Genomic DNA, 25978 nt, shown 5'->3' on the forward strand with positions numbered 1-25978 from the left:
GGCCCATAAATATGCTAAAAATGCCACTCATTGTTTGTACTATTCATGTTACGATCATTATTCACACCGCGTCACACTCACACGGGGCGTCAAAATCGGTGCCATTCACTGACGCAGTGCTACGTCAAACAGATGACGCCTCGTGTGTAACGGGCATAAGGTACCCATAGCTATTTGACTCAGAGATAGTTGTGACAGCGGACGTCGATTCTGATTGGTCGGCCATTTCATGGAGTTCCAAATATTTTCCTCCGATAGGGAATGTGCGTGAGAGGTAGTTATTTGGAGTTCCATGATTTAAAGGTAAAGGCCAGTATTGGAAACGCCCCAATTTCAAAAAATGAAATGGAAGCTCTCATTACCAATCATGTGAAAGAATATGTTTTGACTAATACATGATGATAAAAAATTTGCCGGGAAACCGCCTACTAATTCATATATTTGGTAAATTTGTTTCTCTCATGGTCTGTGAGAGATATAGGGTAGTCCCATATACATCTTTCTGTGTATAGTGCTTGTAACTTTACGAAGAATGGGCCAAATTTCTTATCATTTTGATGATTCCAGAACCTTGCAGATGCTAGATGCTAGATGATCAACCTTTTCTGATCGATTCCACAACGTTTCTTTCACAATGCAATCGCATGACCATAACTGGTCTTTACCTTTAAGATATGCATCGCATATATGCGCGTATCACAACTATCTCTCTCTTTAAGATGTTCATGCGTGGGAATATAGTTGTTAGTGAAGTAGGCAACCTGGCAATCACTACCCGTGCGTACGTCAATGTGCTGCCCTCTATATACCCACGCATGAGCAACTTTAACATGCTTTGAACGCACCGTAGTCTGAAGTGTAGTGGTTGGGTCGTGCCCCTGTGTTGATATAGCTATCAGCAAGAGCGATGCCGCCTGGTCCATTGGCGTAAGACAGCGTCAGGTACGGCTTGTCATCGGAGCCGTTGTTCCGATCGTCATAACCTAAATGGGCAGTGATGAAAAGAAAAACACAAATTGGTTGGTTGGTTAGTTTTTAGATCAAAGTGATTGATTGATTCATCGATTCATTCATTAAAGGGCAATCAAACCCTTGTAATAAGCTGATTTGTATGAAAGCAGAAAAATAACTGAAACAGTATGGCAAAAGTTTCAAATGAATCGGAACAATAGTAAGAAAGTTACGAATTATTGAAATAAGAGATCACTAACTCTATATGCGAATCTCCAATTGGTAGCTCGGTCAGTGGATTATGACGTAGGACTTGGATAACTCTCCCATTGCCGTGTACAAAATATCATTAATTTCTGTTTTTCTCGTAAGTTCCTTCTCTCTTGGGGCACTACTAAAAATGTACTATAAATAGCATATTAATATACTAGGTCCTCTAAAAAGAATAGACCATCCTGAGCAATACATTTAAATAAAAATAAAAACTTTAGTCATTTATAATTATTGAAACAGATGGGAAAGTAGTCTGGCACTACATCATATTGACATTCCGCTTCAGCCAATTTGTGCCCATACGTATAGTGATTACAACTTTCAAAATTCATAACTTTCTTATATTTAGTCATTAAAACTTTCATCAGTTGCTTCTCTGATTTTTCTGCTTTCTTTATGAATAGTTGTCTATTTTCCTTTAACCAAGTTACAAAGCAACGCCTACCAAATATCGGGTTTCCTCGACTCGCGTACCCGCCTATAGCGAAAGCATGCCCGTGATCGGCGGTCACCAAGATCAGGGTGTCGTCGCTGTCTGTCATCTCAATGGCCTTGGCAACGGCCTCGTGGAAGGCGATGGTGTCGGTGAGAGCCTTGTGGGCGACCCCCATATGATGACCATGGTCGATACGTCCACCTAATCAAAGGAAATAAACAGAGCAAACATTGGGATGAATGTAGCATCAAGTGTTGTAGCTTCAGTAGTATTGTTGTAGTCGAGTGGTCTAATCACTCGACTGGGAATGCAAAGGTCGTGGGTTCGTTTCTCAGTACGGTGCTTTTTGTACATGAGCAGGGAATTGTATTTCCCCTCTGGTTATTATCTCTGACAGAAAATTCGTAGGGGATACTCTTGCCTTTGGGTAGATTCTTTGGGGACACATTTTTAGGGTTGTTGTTTTTTTTGGGTTTCGAAAGGAGACATGTGTCGTCTGACCCCCCCCCCCCTTAATCAAAGTATGCCCCCACCCTCCATGTTATTTACAGCCCACCCCTAACCCAAATCCGCTTTTTAAAAACATTAAAAATAAGTTAATAAATAGATAAATAAATTTCAGCCCCTCCCCGAAAAAAGGGGTATTGCAGTTACTGCATCGGACTTTGTAGCAAAAGGACCGGAACGTCTTAAACTGTCGTGATGAAACGTGCCTCTTACTCTTAAATACATGTGGGGCGCCCCCAGTTGGTCAATTTCGTTGGAGGGCCTTAAGTTGTCGAAAGGTCCTCGAGGCTAACTAGCATGCCGTCTCTGAGACCTCTGGTTTTGTTGGTCTCCAGTCTCGTGAAACTTCGGTCAACTGGATCGAGAGGCTCAAAAATGAACTTACTTTCCACCATGAGAAAGAAGCCATCTTCATCACTGCTCAACATGTTGATCGCAAGCTCCGTCATCTCGGCAATGGAGGGCTCTCCGGCCGTGTCGTTCAATCTGTCCACCTCGTACTTCATGTGGCTTGGTTCAAACAGACCTGTTTTAAATAACGGAGAACATCAATTTTTCCATATTCCATTTCCGAGAAAAAGAAGCTTTTACAGTGGTCGACGTTAAACTTAATCTTTGAAGACTACGGCAGTTCAGCTCAGATATTTTATTCAACTCAAAAGCAAACAGGGAACATCAGATCACCTAATTTTGATTAAGTTTGAGTTCAATGAAATTGTTGATATCGATGTGCTGTGAGATGTTAAATCTATCCGATATCATGTCATATTATACAACACTATAAAAATGTTGGGTACATCTTTGCTAGGAAGATTTTAGTTTTGTGTCCAGTAAACTTTGGACAATTTTGGGGTTGCCCATTTAAACAATTTTATTCTTTGTTTTGATCTTAGCAATAATATGCAATTTAAACGGAAAATCCCAAAAGTCGATTGGATACATTATTCCCCCCGAGCAGGGTAACTTTGTTTTAACCCAACATTCTTTAAAAGTGAAAGGGCTCAGAATTTAGACCAGGGGGGTGTTTCACAAAGATCCTAAGTTGAACTTAACTATAAGTTGGACTTAAATATTATGGAGAGCCATTTGTAGCCTTTTTTTAAATATATTCAAAAGCAAAAATTCAAGTATTTTAGACTTTTCATGAATTCCACATCAAGAACATGAAATCTCCCACGATAATAGAAAATATGAATGATTTGAATCAACATTTTATGCCTTTTAAAATAACTTTTACAAAATATTTTCAAGGATGCTAATGGCTCTCCGTAATTTTTAAGTCCAACTTAGAGTTAAGTTCGACTCAGGATCCTAGTGAAACACCCCAGAACTTAGTATCGCTAGAACATTCTAAGTGACATGCAACGGTGTCGATTTGTATCCGTGGTTGGGGGGGATGATAGGTGCCAAAATATTTTTGGCAATGGATCAAAGCTACCAAGAGGTATAGAAGCAGGCGCGGATCCAGGATTTCTTAGGGGGGGGGGGGTCCAAATTTGAAATTATGCTAGCCAAATATTGGTACGTAATGGTGACACCGGCAGTGGCAAGAACTTTTTTTTTGGGGGGGGGGGGGAGGGGGGGGTAGACAACAAACAAATCCCCATCACCCCACTCTTACATGCAGGCTCCGCTGAATGTTTCTCGGCGGGGGTCCAGGGGGCGGAGCCCCCGGAAGCTCAGGGGTTTTGGGCAATAAATTACGGTCAGATGAGCATATTTTAATACCTTATTTGTGACACTGGCAGGACACATATTGGTGTTGGGTCCAGGGGCGTAGCCCCCAGAAGCTCAGGGGTTTTATACATTAAATTATCGTCAGATGAGCATATTTTTATACCTTATTATTTTGTGACACTGGCAGGTCACGAATTGGCGTGGGGTCCAGGGGGCGGGGCCCCGAAAGTTCAGGGGTTTTGGGCAATAAATTACGGTCAGATGAGCATATTTTAATACCTTATTTGTGACACTGGCAGGACACAAATTGGTGCTTGGTCCAGGGGCGTAGCCCCAAAAAGCTCAGGGGTTTTATACATTAAATTATCGTCAGATGAGCATATTTTTAAACCTTATTTGTGAAACTGGCAGGTCACGAATTGGCGTGGCGTCCAGGGGGCGGAGCCCCGAAAATTTCAGGGGTTTTGGGCAATAAATTACGGTCAGATGAGCATATTTTGATACCTTATTTGTGACACTGGCAGGTCACGAATTGGCGCGGGGTCCAGGGGGCGGAGCCCCCGGAAGCTCAGGAGTTTTGGGCAATAAATTACGGTCAGATGAGCATATTTTGATACCTTATTTGTGACACTGGCCGGACACTTGGCGTGAGGTCCTGGGGGCCGAGACCACAGAAGCTCAGGGGTTTTAAGCTTTAAATTACCGTCAGATGAGCATCCAGCCGTCCGTCTAAGGGCCCTAGGTGGGGTCCAGGGAGCAGAGCCCCCGGAAGCTCAGGGGTTTTAAGGCATTTAATCACGGTCAGATGAGCAAAAAAAAAATTGGGCCCCGGAAATTGGAAAATTACGTTGTCAGATATTTCGTTTAGGGGCTTGGGGGGGGGGGGGGAGGAACACTTTTTTTGTTTTGCTTTCTTTTCAAGAGGCACTAGATCCATGTGTGTAACTTAAGAAAGAACTCTTTGTTTACCCGATTTTGTTCAGGTGTCTATGAAAAATTGTTATTAAAAGATGCATGTGTTCATAATTTCTCTCGTAATTCAGGTTAATAATTTTGTTCAAGGCAAATAGAGGAAAATGTATATCATTATCTCCATTTGCTATCTAAAGATTTTGCTCCTTTCGGAAAAAAGTTCTTTAAATGTTTTACATGTAGAGATATAAATAAACAAAGAAATGGATGAAATCAATGAACCAAAATCAGAATCAGGGAACACACTGAAAGTTTCGTCTCCTACATGCTGCCATTTGGACAAAACCGTCTTTCTCTTCAATGATACAATATTTTATTACTTTACTTGCATTATGAAAAAAACGCATCATCAACCCCACATAGTCATAGCTTTAAAAATCACTTCAGATTGAACTGGCCAAAAGTCATGTGATATTCTTGTCTCATATTACGGTTGTCTTATTTACTTCGTTTTCTATTTATATATGTATGTATTATGAAAATGAGATAGAAAAATGTGTATATTGATGGTCATCTTGCGGGTAATAACCATTAACTACTCTCATCGGGCTCTCATCATTAATTTTTCTCTTCATTTTTTTTTTGATGGTGAATTATTGGGGGGGGATGATTGTACAGGCCATCCCCCCCACCTAAAATATTGGGGGGGGGGGATATATCCCCCCCATCCCCCCCGGGATCGACACCCATGGTGACATGTATCCGCCCCATGGTAGCAGGACCATTGTGAGTTGTCTCGAAAGTTAAGAAATTTAATCGAGAGCTATGGCCAACCCTCGGCCCCCCCCCCTCCCTCCAGCGACGCCCTCACTTTATAGGCCCAGCGACGCCCTCACTTTATAGGCAGTTGAAAATTGGTCCCTTGTTATTCTTTTTTAATTACGTCGGTATTGTATGTGATTTAGTTATTGACACTCTATGATTAACTGCTAAAGGCTCCTTTTAGATTTGACACAAACAACGCATGTTTTTTTTAAACATTTAAATGAATGGCAACTGCGTTCAACAAAGATCCTACGCGTATTCACCCTGTTTACTACCAGGGTTTCCGCGTCATATCTGAACAAGGATTAAAGGTTGCTACGTTTCGTTTTCTTGGTCAGAAATCTGCCAGAAGGGGAGGACCCCCCCCCCCCCCTCCCTAAGTCCCTCCTTCAAAATTTCAAATACGATAGTGAATATTCAATTCGACACACACCTAATAGGTACTCGGTTGATGACAGATCAACTCGATCAAGAGCGGTTTTGTTCCACACGTACTGCGCAGACGACCCTTTTACCGATAGCCATTGTTCGATCAGATTGAGTCCGTCTGTGCGATAGCCTGTCGTGTTCTCGTCACCATACTCTGGGTCAAGCGTAGTGTTTGGAAGAAAATTAACACGACCGCCACCAAGAATGAGCTTGTAGGAAAACACGCGAGAACGAAAAAAAAACACGATAATAATGAGAATGACGATGATGTTAACAATTATGAGAATAATATAGTCCGCCTGTCAAAAAGCCGGTCGTGTTCTTGGAACCATACTTATGGTCAAGGGTGGTGTCGAAATTTACCCCGCCCCTAAGAATGAGCTAGCAGGAAAAAACATGACGATAATAACATCAGTATAATACAATAAATATCTATGAATTATCATCCTGGATGTATAGATGTACTTTTGTTGTCAAGGGGGTTGTGTAATGTGTTGTCATCTTTTGTCCGCATATCAACTTTTAAGTTTCAGCGAAGCGACTGGGCAATTTTTCTTTCATGTTTTTTTTTCTCATGGAAACAGCCACTAACGATTTTATTATCGTTGCAATGTAATTTCGCCATTAATATGTATTAGATGTGATGAGAATAATGACATGGACTACCTCGCTGCCCGGGTGCACCCCCCCCCCCCTCTCGCCCTAACCCATATCCACGGAATATAACGATTGAACCCCTAAATGTTTTGTCGTTTGCGTCAAGTGGTCGACGGCGGTAATTTCGGCCTAGTGGTTGCCCACCACATCCCCCTCCCCTTATTTTGTTGGAATTACAGCTTGTCTGTTTGAAACATCATCAATATTATACTCACATTAATGAAGTTGTTCTCTTCTACGAGTTGCCTCGCGATGTCGATACACCCCTCGTCAGCCTCCTCATCGGGCACGCGGTCGTTGTTCTCCCAGTCTCTCTCCGCCGAGTGAGCATACGCGGCCGCTGGAGTCGCATGGGTTACGCGAGCAGTGCTGATGAGACCGGTGGCTTTACCTTTGAAAGGTATTGCGAAGATATAGGATATGTTAACATAAGGCAATGAAAATATATAAGTGTTATCTTTGTTTCTAATGATTTGTTTGCGGTGTTTGCGATGTCGTGGTCAAGTGGATATGTCACCGGACTGTGGATCACAAGGTCCGTGGTTCAAGTCCCGCCGCGGCATTATTGTCCTTTGGCAAGACATTGATTTACATTTGCCACTCTCCACCCAGGTGTTAAATGGGTACCGGGTAAGATGCGAAAGTTATTGTGGTTAGATGAGCAAGTGTGCGCTTCTAAAAATGACACCTGGCTGGAATGTAACAGGTAGTGGAGAATGTGCATACATTGTGTGCAGGTAAGCCTGAATCTGATTACCGTGGTAATAATATATACCTGTAAAGCGCTTTGAGAGGGGCTGTGGTCCTGCAAAGCGCTATATTAGGACGAACTATTATTATCATTATTCATTGTGAAAATTGAAAAGTTTCATAATGCGCGAGACGTTATTCTGATTTCTACCAGTTGTCGTTTCACGACGGCATCATCATTACAAGTTAGCCGACATCCTATTGGGACTCGTATACTAAAAATATTACATTTAACACATGTTGTAATGGGATGTCAGTGATGTTGTGCTTATGACTGTCTCGTGATAATAATAACAATATCGAATATATATTTAGGAGCGCTTAAAACAATAAGTACCATAGCGCTTTCAAATACAAATATATGAAAAGAGGACAACAAAATGTACAGTCTCACATGAAGTAGATCACATAGATCACTGGGGGAAAAGGGTAAGTTTTTAAGGGATCTTTTGAAGGTGGCAAGACAGGTAATTTTCCTTATGGAAAGAGAAATGCTGTTCCAAGTCTTTGATGCAGCCACTGCAAGACGTTTTTTCAGCTGCTGAGAGTCTAGATTTGGGAATGATAAGTTTACATGTGTCGGTTGCTGAGCGAAGATTACGAGATGGTGTATATATTTGGAGGGTGTCAATAAGATATTCAGGTGCCAAATTAATGATTGGGTATTTTGAAAACATACAAACAGAATTTTAAAAACATCATTTAGTACCTGCTCGGTTCGCCTCAACAAGAACAGAGTCCACCTCGGTCCCTGCAACAGACGCACAGCTACCCCTTTCGGCCCCGTCGTCAATTCCAAGTGTACCGGCTTTAGCCTTCACGCCGCATAAAAATGCCGTCGCTGTACCGGCCGAGTCCGCAACTTGTTGATCCGTGTTGTATGTCTGGACGAAGAAACACAAAAATGAGAATTAAGTTTACCGCTTCGAATTAGCGCACTTTAAGTTTCAGAAAGATGAAGGCGAATCAGTCTTGGTCCCCCAAGCTTCCTCAGTAGAGGATTAACACTGTGAAAAGGTTGTGCAATATTTTCCAACACTTCGTATTTTGCCCAACAGTTAGTAAAGATTTCCCCAACAATTAGTAGGCTACCGTAGTCGGGCAGTTAGAGGGTCATATCTTTGCCCAAATTTTAGTCAAAATACGAAACAAGTATGCACGTGTGAAGTATAGGGTACTTACGTTTACCACTGGGCAAAATATTGCCCAATAGATGGTTGGGTTGACTATTGGCACAAAGTTGGACAAAGTGTCGAAAAAATATTGCCCAATCTTTACACAGTGTATGTTTGGTAGCATAATCAAAATCCCGATTATTATTTTTTCTTCAGCGGGTATGATATCAGGAATTCTGCCCGCCCCTATTAGGCATATCAATTGTAGTTGTAATAAATATAGTAATATTTCTACCCAATTTTGTATTAATTATTATTATTTCCAATGGATGAGGGCGGCTTGAATGTGCGGAGGTGTCGTGGTATAGTGGTTCAATCATTGGACGCTCAACCCAAGGGTTGACGGTTCGAATCTCAGGCCGGTACCAATGTCCTTTGGCAAGACACTCATCCATATTTGCTACTCTCCACCCAGGTGTAAATGGGGTCATAATATAGCAATTAATGTGGTACTTGCAGAGCCCTCAAGAAGAGCAATATTAATACTGATGAGACTTCTCTGGGTAAAAAGATCATTATTTTTGATATTATTATGGCAGTTTCGGCCCACCAATGCACTTTACCTTCTAGTCTCCTTTACAAACTTTTATTACGCTTTATATAGAAGACTGTACATTTACGCCTTCGCCACCATTCCACAAAGCAATGTACTACAAGGAACATGTGGGCAACATGCAGATGACCTTGATGGCGGAAGATCTGGGCCCCGTTGCATCAAACTTAAAAATTGATAGTAACTTTGCCATTAATGATAACTTCCATGGAAACCTTGACTTGATCGACTGTCTGTTGAGTGATGGTGGCAAGTTTTATTCAACGGGACTATAGGTTGAACATATCCCTCGGACCAGTTGCGTATAGCCTACGGACCACAACCTGAGGGGGGGGGGGGGGGCATTACAACGATGGGGGGGCATCAGTATGTAATACACGGATAATGAAATGCAACTTTACAAGAATACTTATTAAGGGAGGTCGAGGGAGGTGGTCCAGGCACCCTCATTTCTCCTTCTCCTTTCTCCCTTTGTCTCTTTTTTCCCCATTTTTTATTTTGTCACTACTCAATTTGGGCACGTGCCCCGTGTGCCCCCGTCTCCCATGAATGTAGCCACGCCACAGCCACTGCCTCTGAGGACTACTAGCGCGCTTTCGCAAACACGACGGGAGGCAAAGATAACGGAAACGCGAGCGAAAAATCAATCTGCGCATGCACGAACCAGAATTCTCTCTGTCCTGTTGATTTTCACGACCGTACGCGGCCATGATAGCGTTCGTTCCCTAAACACGACGGAAGAGCTGTATCCTCGTAATTCTCCCGTCGTCTTTGCGAAAGCTTTTTACAGTCTCACCTTCGACAGGGCCACATGCGGAAAATCATCCCAGGCCAAGGAGCCCTCCTCCCCCGTCTCACCGTCCATCTGGCCCCGGAGGATGCGGGCAGCGGTGGTGGTGGTGATGTCCATGCCGTCTCCGAGGAAGAAGATGACATTCTTCGCGATGCCTTGGTTTTGTCGAAGATTCAGGGCCTCCTCAAGGGTCCGCTGCGCTTGGTTATTCCAGAAGGCAGCATCTGTAATAATAATAATAATAATAATAATATAATAACGTTTTATTTAGCAATGGTAGCCGCTTCAGTTATGAAACTGCTCTTCCAGCGGGCACTGCATAACATAATATGTTATTACTACCCTTCTCCAATCTAATATGATGAGCGCCAAGCTAGAAGGCAGATGGTCCCATTGTTATAAGTCTTTGGTATGACTCGGCCGGGGTTCGAACCCACGACCTCCGGTTCATGAGGCGGGCGCTCTAACCACTGAGCCGCCATGCCCGTTAATGATTGGTTGGAAGGTATGTTATTGGCTAGAACAGCGTTGGACAAAAAAGTGAAGACTGCATGACCGGTCCCGTCTTGCATTTTTCGATTTGCGATTAATCCGGACTGATCGAGAGAGCTCCAATAAATCAAAAACACAACTGCGACTGATCACAAGTGTTAATAAGACCATGCATGAAGACGGGGCCAAGGCAGTCATATGCAAAAGTCGACCAACACAGCGACGATCATTAGTGTCTTTTTAGAAACAAAAATGGCAATATTCTTTTAGAAAGCTGTCAGAATGCCCAATTTTGACGGATCCATGTTTAATGATTTGTGTGTGAAAAGGTTAACCATTAGAGCGCCCCCCCCCCCCGGCCAGAATGACGCGATGTCCATGGCTCGGGAATCATTTTGTATTGTTACACGATTTAATGTGCTATACGGATTAGTTATCATGGGAAAAGAGAGAGAATTTGAGGAAATGAAGTTGTGTAGCCTGGATTATTTTGTTCAGAAGGAGGGTGTATTCCTTCCCCGTTAAAGCACTAGAGGTGTTGGCTTTTAGTACTGCTGTATTCCCCCACCAATGCATTTTATAAACCTGCAGTCTACAATTGTCGTCAACTCCTGTGTACTTATTAACGAGATTTTTTAGCTGTCTGCCGCTTCGAGATCGCTGGGGGCGAAGTTAGGTGACTATGAATAGCCAGATTGAATGTACTATTTCCCATTTGCAGCCAACATCAAATTCTGTAGAACTTTGCAGGATTATGAATATGTCATGTATGTCCTATCTGTGAAATTTAAACGTCAGCAGTGTCCTAGTAATCAAATTATGCAAGGATAACCGTTTACTTTCTAGACTTCACCGTCAGATACTATTGAGTGACTGACTGACTGACTTCTTTTTTTCTTTGGTAATAACATACATAAAATGAGCTGTATAAGGGGTACATGAGGATTTGTCTATACACTAACCCACTTCTTGAAATGGCCAAAATTAAATCGATTGAATCTTTGCGCAGCACATGAAAAACGGAGAACCATTCGGTACAAGTGTCTGAAAATCAGACTATTTACTAAAAGGATTGCAATCACTAAAGTCGATTCGACAACGGACGGTCGTAATTTCCCACAAAAAGACATTTTCAAGCCCTTTCGTTTTGAGGGAAGTTCTAAATTAGTATTATTTTTCAAATGCAGTTGGAATTTAACATTTTCATTTTTTTGGCCCGCAAATAGATAGTCGACAAAAGTACATTTACTGCCTATAACACAAAACCAAGGAAAAGATGCAGCCACACAAAATTTGTTTTGGAAAAGGAAAAGAAACAAAAAAGGGATCGTAAAAGGAATGATTTTACCCCTTCCCTCTTTTTTTCAGAAAAAATGCTATTACACTTTGAATTTCCTCTCAAACCAAGACCTCGCAAATATATGCATGTTTATTTGTCTGCATCCTTATAATCAACAGCAACCACTCTCTTCTTTCTTTGCTGGAAGACTTTGGCATTGAGTTAGTTTACTCAGCTCTCAAGTCAGCCTCGGTTCCGTTTGTTATCAAATTTCCAAAACCTTCTCTTTTCCTATTTTCAGGATTAAAACTGATCAAAAGAAACTAACCCTGAATAAATTATGTAAATCCTCAAATTCTATATACTTTGAGAAAACACCAAACCCGTTGTCAAACAGATATAGCCAGCTGACCGAGGGCGGGAGTTGAATATTAAACACAAACCCGAAATTCATGGCCATTAAAGAGGGCAAATAATTGCGATTTGGTGATCATTATTTTAAAGAAGGAACTATACCGCGTAATTTTCACTTCTAGCGCGGATCTGCTACGGTTTTTTCAACCAGAAATTAGATTAAAGTCATTCTACATTATACCTACCATTGAGAACATGATTTTTGATCAGCAAACTTATGAAAAAGAGCACATAGTTTTGGCCTGTCCAGGCGCGTACGCAGGATTTCTTCGAAGGGGGGGGGGGGGTTAAAATTTTAAAATCGCACCGAAATTTCGCAGCGACTCAGCCAGCCGAATTTGAACAATTGGCCGATCGATATTTCGTTCCGTTTGGGGAGGGGGTGTAGTCACCTTTTTGAGGTCACCCATTAGCACAATTTAAAAAAATGAGGGGGGGGGGTTCCTCCAAAACACAAAAAAAAAATTGAGGGGGGCATAATTATGTGATAAATAAAACCCTAGGAAATTAATTTACCATCTGGCAACACGAGCGCAAAGACTTTCCGGTAATCAACATAATAAAAATAATGTCAATATCCTCATATGTCACCTATTTATATTCGCGGACATCATAATGACCTTATTACATAACTTGAACTTGGGCAACAGCTTAGGGGATTGAAATTGCTTTCGAGTTTATTCTTGGAACTCTTTTGCGATCATAGAATTTCAATTTTACCAGGAACTCGTATATAGACTATCATAATATAGGTTATGGGGATTTGATCAACGCACAACGGCATGAAAATCTAGGTTTAATTAAGAATTCATTCGCTTTTCTGCATAATTAGTCATTGCAGCGCTAACAAAAGTAAGAAAACGTATCAGAGAGACAGTGAGAAAACGAAATAAATGCCAAGGCAATTCAATGATTACAATAACGATGATCAGGAGGAGGCGCGATAGCTCAGTCGATAGAGCAGTGGTCTCGTAATCCTGTGACCCGGGTTCGAAACCAAGTCGATGCGCTAGTGCCCTTTGGTAAGGCATTAATCCTCATTACCAGGTCCCTCGGAGAGGACCTAAAGCCGTCGGTCGTCTGGTTGCTTACTTACAAGCATTTATGCTTTCTTAGCAGTCAGGTAAAATAACCACCATCACCAATAATTATGATGATAATAATGATAATGATACTTCTACTACAACATTACTACTATTACAACTTACTGTAAATCAATTTTAACAGTATTATACAAAGGTATGAACTGATCGGCTACATAAACTTGCTACAATATACATACAATATAATAAATAGAATATGGAAACGATTTGATAGAAATTATTACTGATACTTAACCGCAACAGGATTTGAAAACGGAAAAGACCAATTTCCCTGAACAATGGCAGGGTTTCACGAAACCGTCTTATGGCGGCTTAAAACGCGTGTATTAAATTTAGCACGCGTTTTACTAGGATGTCGGTGAACTTGTACTTATGACGGTTTTCGTGAAACGACGCCACGCATGTTTGCAATTTGCACGACCCTGATAAAAGTGGTTTGACAAAAAAAAGACGATAAAAACGGATAAGTGGAAATTGGAGGGAAGTCCGATAAAGGATAATAATAGTACAAAATTTGCGATTGTTCATACACAAATTGGCAACTATTTGTTTTACCTCGAAAGCATCGCTGCCATTTGCTCTGTACTGAAAAGATAAATAATTATTTCTATGTTCTTGAAAGAAAATTGATGATTATACATGCTCGCTATATAATAGCATTGCACAAACATTATACAAAATCCCTTAATGCCCAGCGCACACTACACGGCCCTCCCGCGATCTGATTTTTGTTGTTGTTGGTTTCTTTTGTTGGGGGAGGGGGGGGGGCATTTTTTTAATGGCGTTTATTATTTCAAATGGAAATCCAAACAAACATTATCTTCCCGATTTAGGTTCTGAATGATGATAAGAATACCAACCAGCTGAATTGTAATGCAGTTACGCCCCCAAGTCCGAATTAAAGCCGAATCGGTAGACAATCACACCACTGGTCTGACGTCACGACGACTCAGAGCCGATTTAGCTTTTTCGTTCTCCAAGGAGGCACAATTGCAACTATCAAATCAAATATTAACTCAAATGTGATTTCAATACCCTGTTGTATATCCCATAGAAATCATGTGCGCACAATTCAATATTTGACGGGCAAGGTCATTGAAATTCGATTAGAGTACACTTGCTATCGTGTTTTCATCAATAGAAACATTAGAAGAAAGAAGGCATGACCTATGTACAAAGTTTGCCGAAGCATGTGTACGTTCCCATATATACTCGAATGTGTTCCCTCTCAACGACACAACTCATTCCATGCAGCTCAGGACCAGCCGAACGTACAAATCTATCAATGCCAGGACAAAAAGATATCAGAATAGCTCCATTCCATTTCTGACAACTTGCCTAAATGAATAATGCCAAGGTTGTATAAAAGGGGTGAATAGAGAACAATGTACGCCTAACTCTTTTTGACGAAACCGGTGTCACTATTTATTTAATTATTATTATCGATATATATTTTGAAATCAGAACATATTTCTCATATAATTATATTTCCAGGGGCATAATTGATTATCGAAGCATGAACATGGGTATTACGCATAGCATTACAGGTATCAACAAGGTTATTTTTTGTTCAATTAAGCACTCAAATACCTTATCAATGACTTATTTACCCAATCTCTACTGAATGATGCAAAACCAAATTAGATAATATTATTAATGCAAATATTGTTGTTGTATATATATATATACATTGAATTATTCTTAATGCTAATATTGTGAATTGTCACTAGAAAGTGATCTATTGATGACAATTCATTGTCTTTGTTAATTATATGGTATTTTAACTAGTAGTATATTTGAAACAATTGTGAAAGAAATATGATATGTTTTTAATTGTAAATTGTCATGCAATTCAGCCCAGGCTGCGAAATGATGATATTAATAAACTGAACTGAACTGAACTGAATAATAATGTGACTTATATCGCGCCAAATCCACTCTGTGGAGTGCTCAAGGCGCGTGTAAACAGGAAAAACGATCAAGACTTGAAAAGGAATGTTTTGAGATGAGTTTTGAAAGAATCAGAAGATAAACATTTTTTTATGTCTTCAGGAAGGCCATTCCATAATTTAGGACTAGAGTATGCAAATGATCTTTCCCCCCACGTTTTGGTAATTTTGGGGGTCACAAGAAAATTGGAAGTGGATGAGCGTAGAGGTCTTGCAGGAGTGTAGTTTTGGATTAGAGAGATAAGGTATTGAGGAGCAGAGCCGTGAACGCAATGAAAGGTAAGCAACACAATTTTGAAAACAATGCGATTTTTTACTGGGAGCCAGTGTAGCGACTGCAAAACTGGGGAAATGTGGGTACGCTTGGAGGTCAGAGAAACAATACGAGCTGCAGCGTTTTGAAGCTTCTGGAGTTTGGACAGAAGATTCTGGGGTAGATTGATTAGGAGGGCATTGCCAAAATCAAGACGGGAGGAAATCAGAGCATGGACTAATTTTTCGGTGGCAGACTTGGACAAATATTTACGAATAAAACCGATATTACGCAATTGGTACCTTACTGATCTACAAATATTAGAAACTTGGTCAGACATTGTCATATGTGAGTCAAACATAACACCGAGATTGCGACACGTTTGTGACAAGTGAATTATGTGGCCAGAAAATGAAATGCAATTGATATTAACTTTACTAAGCTGTACTTTGGAACCAAATATAAGGAATTTACATTTGTCTAGATTTAATTTCAAGGAACGTGCGAGCATCCAATCATGAGCATCAGCCATGGAAGATTCAAGGCGATGAACGGCTCGTTCTGCAGCGGCTTGATCTGAATTGAAGGAAATCATAAGTTGAATATCGTCTGCATAAATATGATAATCTATGCCATGTTGTAACAAAACTTGTCGCAATCCAATTAAATAAATTGAGAAGAGAGTAGGCCCGCCCACAGAACCCTGTGGTACTCCACAAGAGAGAGGCAAAGCAACGGATTTGCAAACGATCTGAGAGTGGTATGACAGATAAGACTCGAACCATTTGTGTGCCTCACCCTTGACACCAAGTGAACTAAGGGCGCGTTCATGCTTGATTTTGACGGCCAGAATCAGGCATCTGTTACGCGTTTAGTTTAAAACACGATTGCGTTCATGCTCACTTTTGTAGAATCACGTCAACGCACTGACCTCTAGTGGGTCTACGTAGCATGCGCACACAGATTTGCGAATCCAGCTGAAGGCCACCCGAGGAGAATTGCCTGGAGAAGTGAGCATGAACAATGCACCGTGGAACTGCGATTACGATGAGCGTTTACGATGAGCGTTACAAATCGCTCATTCTGCCTTCAAAATCAAGAATGAACGCGCCCTAAGTGTGTTCAAAAGGATAGTGTGATTAACGGTGTCGAAGGCGGAGGACAAGTCTAGCAGCAGGAGAGCAGTTGAGTTACCCCTATCCATCCCTTGCAGGATATAGTTGGACACATTCACAAGCGGTGTTTCCACACTATGATGGGATCTGTAACCTGACTGGAAAGGGTCGAACAAATCATTGTCCAGAAAATAATTCGAAAGACGAGAAAACACAACCCTTTCAAGAATTTTGAACAAAAAGGTAGGTTTGAAACTGGTCGATAATTTTGGAGGGAATTTCGGTCCAGAGAAGGTTTCTTCAACAACGGAGTAACATGAGCTATTTTCAATGAGGAAGGAACATGTGCCTGCTCTAAACTCAAGTTAATCAAGTAAGAAAGGATGGGAGCGAATGTGGAGGAACAGTCCATTAATAATTTAGTGGGAACAGGGTCTAACTGACATGATTTGGGGGTAGTTTACGTAAGAGTGACATAATCTCCTTAGGGGTAGTGGGTTGTATTACTTCAAAGGAAGAGGAAGTAAGGGGATGGTGTGGTGTTTCGTCAGGTGATAAACTGTCGCAGATGGTCTTGACTTTCGACTGGAAGAAGTGGGTGAATGTAGAGGCCATTTGCTGGCTGTCCGTGTGGGCTGGAAGTAGTGATAACTGTCGACGATTCAGAAGTCGGTTTGCTACTGAGAAGAGCTTTCTGGAATCATTCCGACAGTCTTCAATAAGATCTACAAAGGTCCTCTTAAAGCCCCTCTGTACTAGTTTGGCCAGGAGGGATTAGACCTCCCACCGTGGTCACCGACAGGTGGTTATCTCATCAAAGAAAAAAATGAGATCATGGGGGACCAATGGTCACCGATTATGCATTGTTTGCTATATAGAGGGCGCAAGTAGCTATGAGTAGTGCAAAAGACCTTCCTGAGACCTATTTTAAATTTGTGAAAAATGTGCATTTCATGTGTTGTACCAAAATAGTGTGAAAGTTGTTCGGCACTACGCTACACTGAATTTTCCGATTCAGCAAATTTGAAGTGCCCATTATGTAAAGTGATTACAATTGTCAAAAATGTATCTAATTTATCTAATCTAAAGTATCTAATTTATGTTTTGTCCGATTTATTTACTTATTAATTTATTCTGCGTTCTTTATTAAAAAAAAGTGGTTGGTGCGTATTATCATCATTCAAAATCATTTTAGCGTATCCGTCCTGGGAACGTTGCAATCTCGTAATGTTATATTTTATTGTATTACCCCCATATAACGCAACGTTAATCAAGACGAGGAACAAATAGAGCATAGTACAAATCAATTCAAGTCTTCTGAGACTTGAAAATGGTGCTAAGGAAGTGACTTCAATGCTAGATGTGCACTTAAAGATAATCTGAAAGTTTGAGTGAAAAACAGACCATTATTAATGATAAAATTGGAAAAAATGATCTGATCGATTTCTTAATTTTCCCAACTATATTTATACAATTTTATTACATTTTAGGTGAATGTAAATCGTCACAAAGCATTGAATTGGCTCTAGATAGGCCTACCATTCCAGACATTTATTTTCATGGAAAAACGGTTGGGAAAATTTACTGTTAGAGCGTGTTGCACAGTGTCGCCTTCAACGCAAACCATAACTATCTTTGTGGTTTGATAATTTTGCATTTGCATGGTAGAGGGTTAGTACAGTAGAAGGAATATAACAAGTAACATTTCATACAACAATTTTGCATTTTGCAATTTTGTCATCAACCTTCAACAATGTTACCAAGTCACTTGATTCTGCGAACACATTTCTAGAGATTTGTTTTGTCCATTTCACACAAGAATCGAGGATAACTCATTCAAAATGTCACCAGTTTGCATCTATTTTTCTGTTTTCTTTATTATAAAACACCTGTCTATCAATGTTGGATATCCCTTTAACTTTATTGTTTCCCACGCCTGCTGGAACCATCATCTTAATGAGCTGTGAATAGAGAACTTGGCGTTGAGAAAAATTAACAGAAGAATTACGGATTGTTATAATTTCATATAAAGGGTATGACAATGTCTGAATGCTCCTACCCAATTAATAGCAAGCCTGGTACCCTTTTATTTAATTTCTTTGTATTTATTTGTTTTACTAGCTAATATGTATTACTCTGTTATCTTGATGTAAACATGAAATTATGCATGGCGTACTGATAACTTATTTGTTTTTAATTGTTCAAATTGGAAGAAATAAATGAAAGCTATATGCTCTCTCAATCAATCAATATGCCTCATGTCTTGCACTAATAAAGGCGACGATGAGGACAGAAACATGATAAACCAAAAGAAGTCAGTGCACTTTTAGTTTTGCACGTTATTTTTCACGTCATGTCTTTGTAGTGCACTGCTATGTTGTTTGGTACGGGAAGGGGGGTGGGGTTGAGTATACAAATCGACCCTTCTCTGGGGAATGTCACGTTCGAGGACTAAACCCGACAGGTATCAGGGCGGATCTAGCTTTTTGCTAAGGGGGGGGTTGACCAAAATAATGACGATGCGGAGCATCGTCCACGAGCCGCGAAGCGGCGACCCGATTTTTTGGGGGTGTTTATTTGAACCCCGTAAGTGATGTTTTCCTGTCATCTATTAACACAATGGAGACCATAAAAAGCAGTGCATGATAACGTCTTTTTAAATCAAGTAACAGTTAAATACACAGTTATATCCAGAGTTATCATGTGTTTGGTTAAGTTACCAGATGAGTTGAAAATCTTCTCACAATATTTGCACTTGAAAGGGTTTCTCTCCAGCGTGCGTTCTTTTTTCTTTCTTTTTTTTTAACTTCGGCGGTGGCCCGTGTCCTCAAAAAAGCTGATGGGGGGGGGGGGGGGGGCAAACTCTGTGACATTTGTTCGCCCAACCCCCCCCCCCCCCCCCTCCCCCAAAAAGAAATAATAATAATAATAATAATAATAATAATAATGAATGAAATAAATACATAGAAATAGAATAAAATAAAATTACAAGTTTTAAAAAAAAGATAAGATTTTAAAAAATGGTCCCCGGATTTTTTTTTTTTGGGGGGGGGGTTGCAACCCCCCCAACCCCCCCTCTAGATCCGCTTCTGGGTATACGCGGTCAGGCCGATAAACCTATTTGTGAAGGTGGCATATATTGGCACGAGCTTTAGTGGAGTCATGAATATTCATTATTCCCTACGTCACAGACGTGCGGCGTGCGTACTCTGTCATATACACATGTACTAGTACACGTACGAGTACGTTCGTAAGTATACCTACATTGTACATGGACTTTGCTGCGGAATGAAGAGAATCACTATTTAAAGGACAAATTACTCCATGAAGCCAAGTACGAACAGAGAATTGAAAGCAACTACACTCCCTAATCTAGCTATTTTTGTAATAACATATAGTTAATTTTTTCATAATAGTTTATTCTTTCAAGGCTACATACTTTTAAAGGAACTTTCAAAAGATGATATTGTAGATAAATGAAAAAAACAAAAAACATGTGCACCCAGCAGTTCAATGCAGTTCATATACCTACATACCCACTAACAAATATTACTTGCATGTTGCTTAAATAGTTCGATAGTTGACAGCCACAGTATTTAGTAACATAATAGGTGTTTCATGTATTTTAATACTGGTAAGTTGCTCGATAACATCACTCAGTATAGTATGATTCAATATATATCTCATTAATGAAACCATGTAAAGGCTATATAGTCTCAAACATACCTACACCATTAAACCGAGTGCCAGCACCATTAAACCATGCCCCCAAATTATTAAGTAATCTTCTTTTGGGTATCGAAAGACCGAGGTTTCACTGGTTTATTTAGGGAATTGGAAATTTGATACTATAATGTTCGATTACATCACTCAGTATATGATTTGATCCGAGATATATCTTATTAATGAAACCATACCAAGGCTATAAAGTCTCAAACAAACCAACACCATTAAGCCGAGTGCCAACACCATTAAACCATGCGCCAAGTTTAGTAATCTTCTTTTGTGTATCAAAAGACCGAGGTTACCCGGGTTTATCTAGGAAAATGGAAATTTAATACTGGTAAGATGCTCGATAATATCACTTAGTCTCATATGATTCGATATATATTTCATTAATGAAACAATGCAAAGGCATTCTAGTCTCAAACGAACCGTCACCATTAAACCGAGTGCCAACACCATTAAACCATGCGCCAAATTTAGTAATCTTCTTTTGTGTATCGAAAGACCGAGGTTACCCGGGTTTATCTAGAAAAATGGAAATTTAATACTGGTAAGATGCTCGATAATATCACTTAGTCTCATTTGATTCGATATATATTTCATTAATGAAACAATGCAAAGGCATTCTAGTCTCAAACAAGCCATCACCATTAAACCGAGTGCCAACACTATTAAACCATGCCCCAAATTTAGTAATCTTCTTTTGTGTATCGAAAGGCCGAGGTTTCACTGTTTTATTAAGGGAATTGGAGATTTGATACTATAATTTTCGATTACATCACTCAGTATATGATTTGATTCGAGATATATCTCATTAATGAAACCATACTAAGGCTATAAAGTCTCAAACAAACGAACACCATTAAACCGAGTGCCAACACCATTAAACCATGCCCCAAATTTAGTAATCTTCTTTTGTGTGTCGAAAGACCGAGGTTACCCGGGTATATTTAGGAAAATGAAATTTGATACTATAATGTTCGATTACATCACTCAGTATATGATTTGATCCGAGATATATCTCATTAATGAAACCATACCAAGGCTATAAAGTCTCAAACAAACCAACACCATTAAACCGAGTGCCAACAACATTAAACCATGCCCCAAATTTAGTAATCTTCTTTTGTGTGTCGAAAGACCGAGGTTACCCGGGTATATTTAGGAAAATGAAATTTGTAATACTATAATGTTCGATTACATCACTCAGTATATGATTTTATCCGAGATATATCTCATTAATGAAACCATACTAAGGCTATAAAGTCTCAAACAAACCAACACCATTAAACCGAGTGCCAACACCATTAAACCATGCGCCAAATTTAGTAATCTTCTTTTGTGTATCGAAAGACCGAGGTTACCCGGGTTTATCTAGGAAAATGGAAATTTAATACTGGTAAGATGCTCGATAATATCACTTAGTCTCATTTGATTCGATATATATTTCATTAATGAAACAATGCAAAGGCATTCTAGTCTCAAACGAACCGTCACCATTAAACCGAGTGCCAACACCATTAAACCATGCCCCAAATTTAGTAATCTTCTTTTGTGTCGAAAGACCGAGGTTTCCCGGGTATATTTAGGAAAATGAAATTTGTAATACTATAATGTTCGAGTACATCACTTTGTATATGAGTTGATCCGAGATACATGAATATCTCATTAATGAAACCATGCAAAGGCATTCTAGTCTCAAACAAGCTATTACAATTAAACCGAGTTCCAACGCCATTAAACCATGCGCCAAATTTAGTAATCTTCTTTTGTGTATCGAAAGACCGAGGTTTCACTGGTTTATTTAGGGAATTGGAAATTTGATACTATAATGTTCGATTACATCACTCAGTATATGATTTGATCCGATATCTCATTAATGAAACCATCTAAAGGCTATATTAGTCTCAAACAAACCTACACCATTAAACCGAGGGGGACGCCACGTGACCCCGAATATTTGTAGAAAACATTGATTGAAAACATATTAAAAATGTACATTTCTGAACAAAAGAGAAAAGAAAAAGGGCTTGCCCCCAAAATGTACGTGAGCCATCATCCCGTCCCCAGCCCCCCCCCCCCCGATCAGTCCGACCACGCTGCGCCATTCGGCCCACCCTCCCCGCAGTATTCCCTTGGTACAAGTATATATTACCGACAATTCTCTTCCAATTAGTTTAGATGGCGTAGCCTGTCTATGTTTCAAGGAGGGAGGGGCGGTGGGGATGTGGCAGCGTTACTATCAAGGGGCTGATCCAGGCGCGAATCCAGGGGAGCCGAGCGGGCCTTCCCCCCCCCCCAACAAAAAAAGAGAGAGAGAAGGAAAATAAGGGAAAGGGAAAGAGGAGAGAAAGTTAAAGAAAGAAGAGGAAAAAGAAGAGAAAAGGGGGAGAAGAAGGAGATCGGGGGGGGCGAAAAGGTGTTACCTCCCAAATAATAAAAGGAAGGAAAGGGAAAGAACAAATGAAAAGAAGAAAAAGGGAAGGATAAAAAGAGGAAGAATGGGGATATCAGTTGCAATTTTCTAGCCAACAAGTTGTGGATCGGGGGAGGGACCAAAAGGCCCATCCCTCTCCCTCCCCCATATAATTAAAACATGGTTTATTTCTAATTCGATACCGGTGATTTACCGGTGTTTATAAATGACATATTTTTCCGAGATTTTTCCTCACTTTTTAGTTAATTATACTTTTTAAGGCATCCGTTTGTTGGAAAATGACAAATTCCTAAATTTACAGTCAGGCAAAAAATATGCTTGTTTAGAGGCCTTCATGTCAGGACCCGCGAAACAGCGGGGCTCGGAGGCCTCGAGCTCCCCCACTCTTTTTTTGAAAAAGTATATTAAAGAGAAATAGAAAGAAATGAAAGAATGAAAGAAAGAATAGTGACCTGCGAGATTCCCAAAATAATGAGGTATCAAAATATATTCATCTGACCGTGATTAAATGTCTAAAACCTCTGATCTTCTGGGGCTTTGCCCCCTGGACCCCACGCCAATAAGTAACCTGCCAGTGTCACAAATAAGGTATCAAAATTTGTTCATCTGGCCGTAATAAAATGCCTAAAACCGCTGATTTTCTGGGGGCTCCAACCCTCGACCCCACCAGGGGCCTTAAGGTGGGCCCCTTAATGCTTATCGGACCGGTATAAAATGTCTTGAGCTCCTGAGCTTCTGGGAGCTCCGCCCCCTGGACCCCACGCTAATTAGGGTCATGCCAGTCTCACAAAAAAGGTATCAAAATATGCTCATCTGACCGTAATTAAACGCCTAAATCCCCTGAGATTCCGGGACTCCGCCCCTAGACTTAACCAATGGCCCTAAGGCGGGCCCCTGCATGGATGCTCATCTGACCGTAATTTATTGCCTAAAACCCCTGAGCTTTCGGGGGCTCCGCCCCCTGGACCCCACGCCAATTAGTGATCTGCCAGTTTCACAATAAAAGTTTCAAAATATGCTCATCTGACTGTAATTAAATGCCTAGAACCCCTGCGTTTCCGGAGCTCCGCCCCTTCGACCCCACCAGGTGCCCTAAGGTGGTCCCCTGAATGCTTATCTGACTAAATGCCTAAAACCCCTGAGCTTCCGGGGGCTCTACCCCTGGACCCCACCTAGAGCACTAAACCGGGCCCCTAGGTGCTCATCTGACCGTCATTACATGCCCATACCCCCTGAGCTTCCGGGAGCTCCGCCCCTTGATCCCCCGCCGGGGCTTTGCCCCTCAACCCATCACCAATTTACGCTACTTTCTACCTGATCGTAAATACTGATCGTAAAAAGACCCCCCGACCACTTTGAAAAACGGGGCCTGCATGTAAGAGCCCGGGATGATGTGGATTTCTGTCTGCCCCCCCCCCCCAAACGTTTTTGCTCATTACACCACTGCTGGTTACTATTACGTTCCAATATTTTGCTCGCATAATTTCACATTTGGCCCCCCCCCCCCCCCCCGCCCTAAGAAATCCTGGATCCGCGCCTTGGCTTATGTATCATGTCCCTAACCCTCAGCAGAGGAAGGAAGCGACAGAGAGTGGAATTTGTTACCGTAAAGCATTATGCGAACGGTGGCGTCCCCTGTACTATTATGTCTTTTTAAAGGTATATTTTTCTGTTAAGCTTATATAATATTATATAGAGACATCTCAATGATCTAGCTAATATTTCCCCCGCTCCAGTGGTGCAAATCTTGCCCCCCCCCCTTCGAATGAGAGTCAAATTTGTGAAAATTTACATTGGTGACAAGACAATATATTTTACAAGAAAACCACTTCAGGCCCCCCCCCCCGAAAATAAATATAAATGTCCGACATCTGAATGTCCGATTCGTCGGTTTAATGGGGCTGGTGTTGGTTTGTTTTAGACTATATAGCCTTTAAATAGTTTCATTAATAGGATAGTATATCGAATAAAATCTGACTTAGTGATGTTATCGAGCAACTTACCAGTATTAAATATCCATTTTCCTAAATAAACCCGTGAAACCTTGGTCTTTCGACACACAAAAGAAGATTACTAAATTTGGCGCATGGTTCACTCGGTTTAATGGTGCAGGACTGGTTTGTTTGAGCCTATAAAGCCTTTAGATGGTTTCATTAATGAGATATATATCAAATCAAATCATATACTGACCGATTTTATCAAACATTATAGTATCAAATTTCCATTTTCCTAAATAAACCCGGGACCTCGGTCTTTCGACACAAAAGAAGATTACTAATTTTGGGGCATGGTTTAATGGTGTTGGCACTCGGTTTAATGGTGACGGTTCGTTTGAGACTAGAATGCCTTTGCATTGTATAATGAAATATATATCGAATCAAATGAGACTAAGCAGGGCTCAAATTAATTTTATGTCCACGGGGGCTCTTCCCCCCCCCCAAAAAAAAGAGCCCCAGTGAGCCTTCTCACGGGGCTCTTTTAGTACTGACGGGGGCTCTTTTTTATACAAATATCCTGTTACTGACTTTCATCCCGTGATGACATTCTCTCGATTTCTTCCCGTTCTGCACATTTTTTCCTCCTCATTATTGGGAGCAACCTTTACATTCTTTCTTTACTGAGCCGCGTAGCGGCGAGGCGATTTGTGTGTGTGCTATTTTGGACAGGCGCGGATCCACGGGCTGATTCTACCGACCCCCCCCCCCCCCCCCCCTAGCCTCCCAAACCGGTAAAAAAAATATGATAGTAACGTAAATTTTACTTTAAAAAATAAAATAAAAAACGCCCCCCCCCCCTGACCTGCCAGTGACACAAATGCGGCATCAAAATATTTGTGCTTCTCTGACCGTAATTAAATGCCTAAAACCCCTGAACCCCCCCCCCCCCCCACACCAATTTACGCTCGCTACCCTCTACCTGATCGTACATACTTTAGCCCCCTTTGATAAACGTTCCGCGGGGCCTGTGTATATAATTTATACGCATACAACACCGATCTCTATGATGTCTTTAACGTGACATATCTTCTTCTCCCCTTGCAAACGAGAAAGAAAACAAGGCTCTTGAAAGTCAAATAGATATATATTAAAAAATGTAAATAATGTTTCAGTATTTTTGTCATTTCTTTTTACGAATTTGCCTCGCTCACGACTGCAGCAATTAGTCACCATATAGTCAACTAGCCCTTTCATTTCATTTTAGAAATAACCTCTTTCTCTCTTCAAGAGATATGGAATGTTCAATCTGAGGGCTTTTTGTGGTCTTTGAAAAGA

The 25978-nt window shown here is 40.7% G+C and overlaps 1 protein-coding gene across 1 annotated transcript in view; it reads right to left on the minus strand.

The window, feature by feature from the left end:
• LOC589365 (alkaline phosphatase) overlaps positions 1 to 25978 on the minus strand; it is a 38480-nt gene that overhangs the window by 2395 nt on the left and 10107 nt on the right. The window contains exons 2-8 of the mRNA XM_030986901.1: positions 9942 to 10162; positions 8127 to 8301; positions 6883 to 7058; positions 6015 to 6219; positions 2553 to 2693; positions 1670 to 1861; positions 846 to 983 (exon numbers count right to left, since the gene is read on the minus strand). Coding sequence (XP_030842761.1) covers positions 846 to 983; positions 1670 to 1861; positions 2553 to 2693; positions 6015 to 6219; positions 6883 to 7058; positions 8127 to 8301; positions 9942 to 10162 — 1248 coding nt within the window. The remainder of the gene's footprint in view (positions 1 to 845; positions 984 to 1669; positions 1862 to 2552; positions 2694 to 6014; positions 6220 to 6882; positions 7059 to 8126; positions 8302 to 9941; positions 10163 to 25978) is intronic.

Source organism: Strongylocentrotus purpuratus, unplaced genomic scaffold, assembly GCF_000002235.5.
Source record: "Strongylocentrotus purpuratus isolate Spur 01 unplaced genomic scaffold, Spur_5.0 spur5_scaffold_16, whole genome shotgun sequence".
Taxonomy (NCBI): Eukaryota; Metazoa; Echinodermata; class Echinoidea; order Camarodonta; family Strongylocentrotidae; genus Strongylocentrotus; species Strongylocentrotus purpuratus.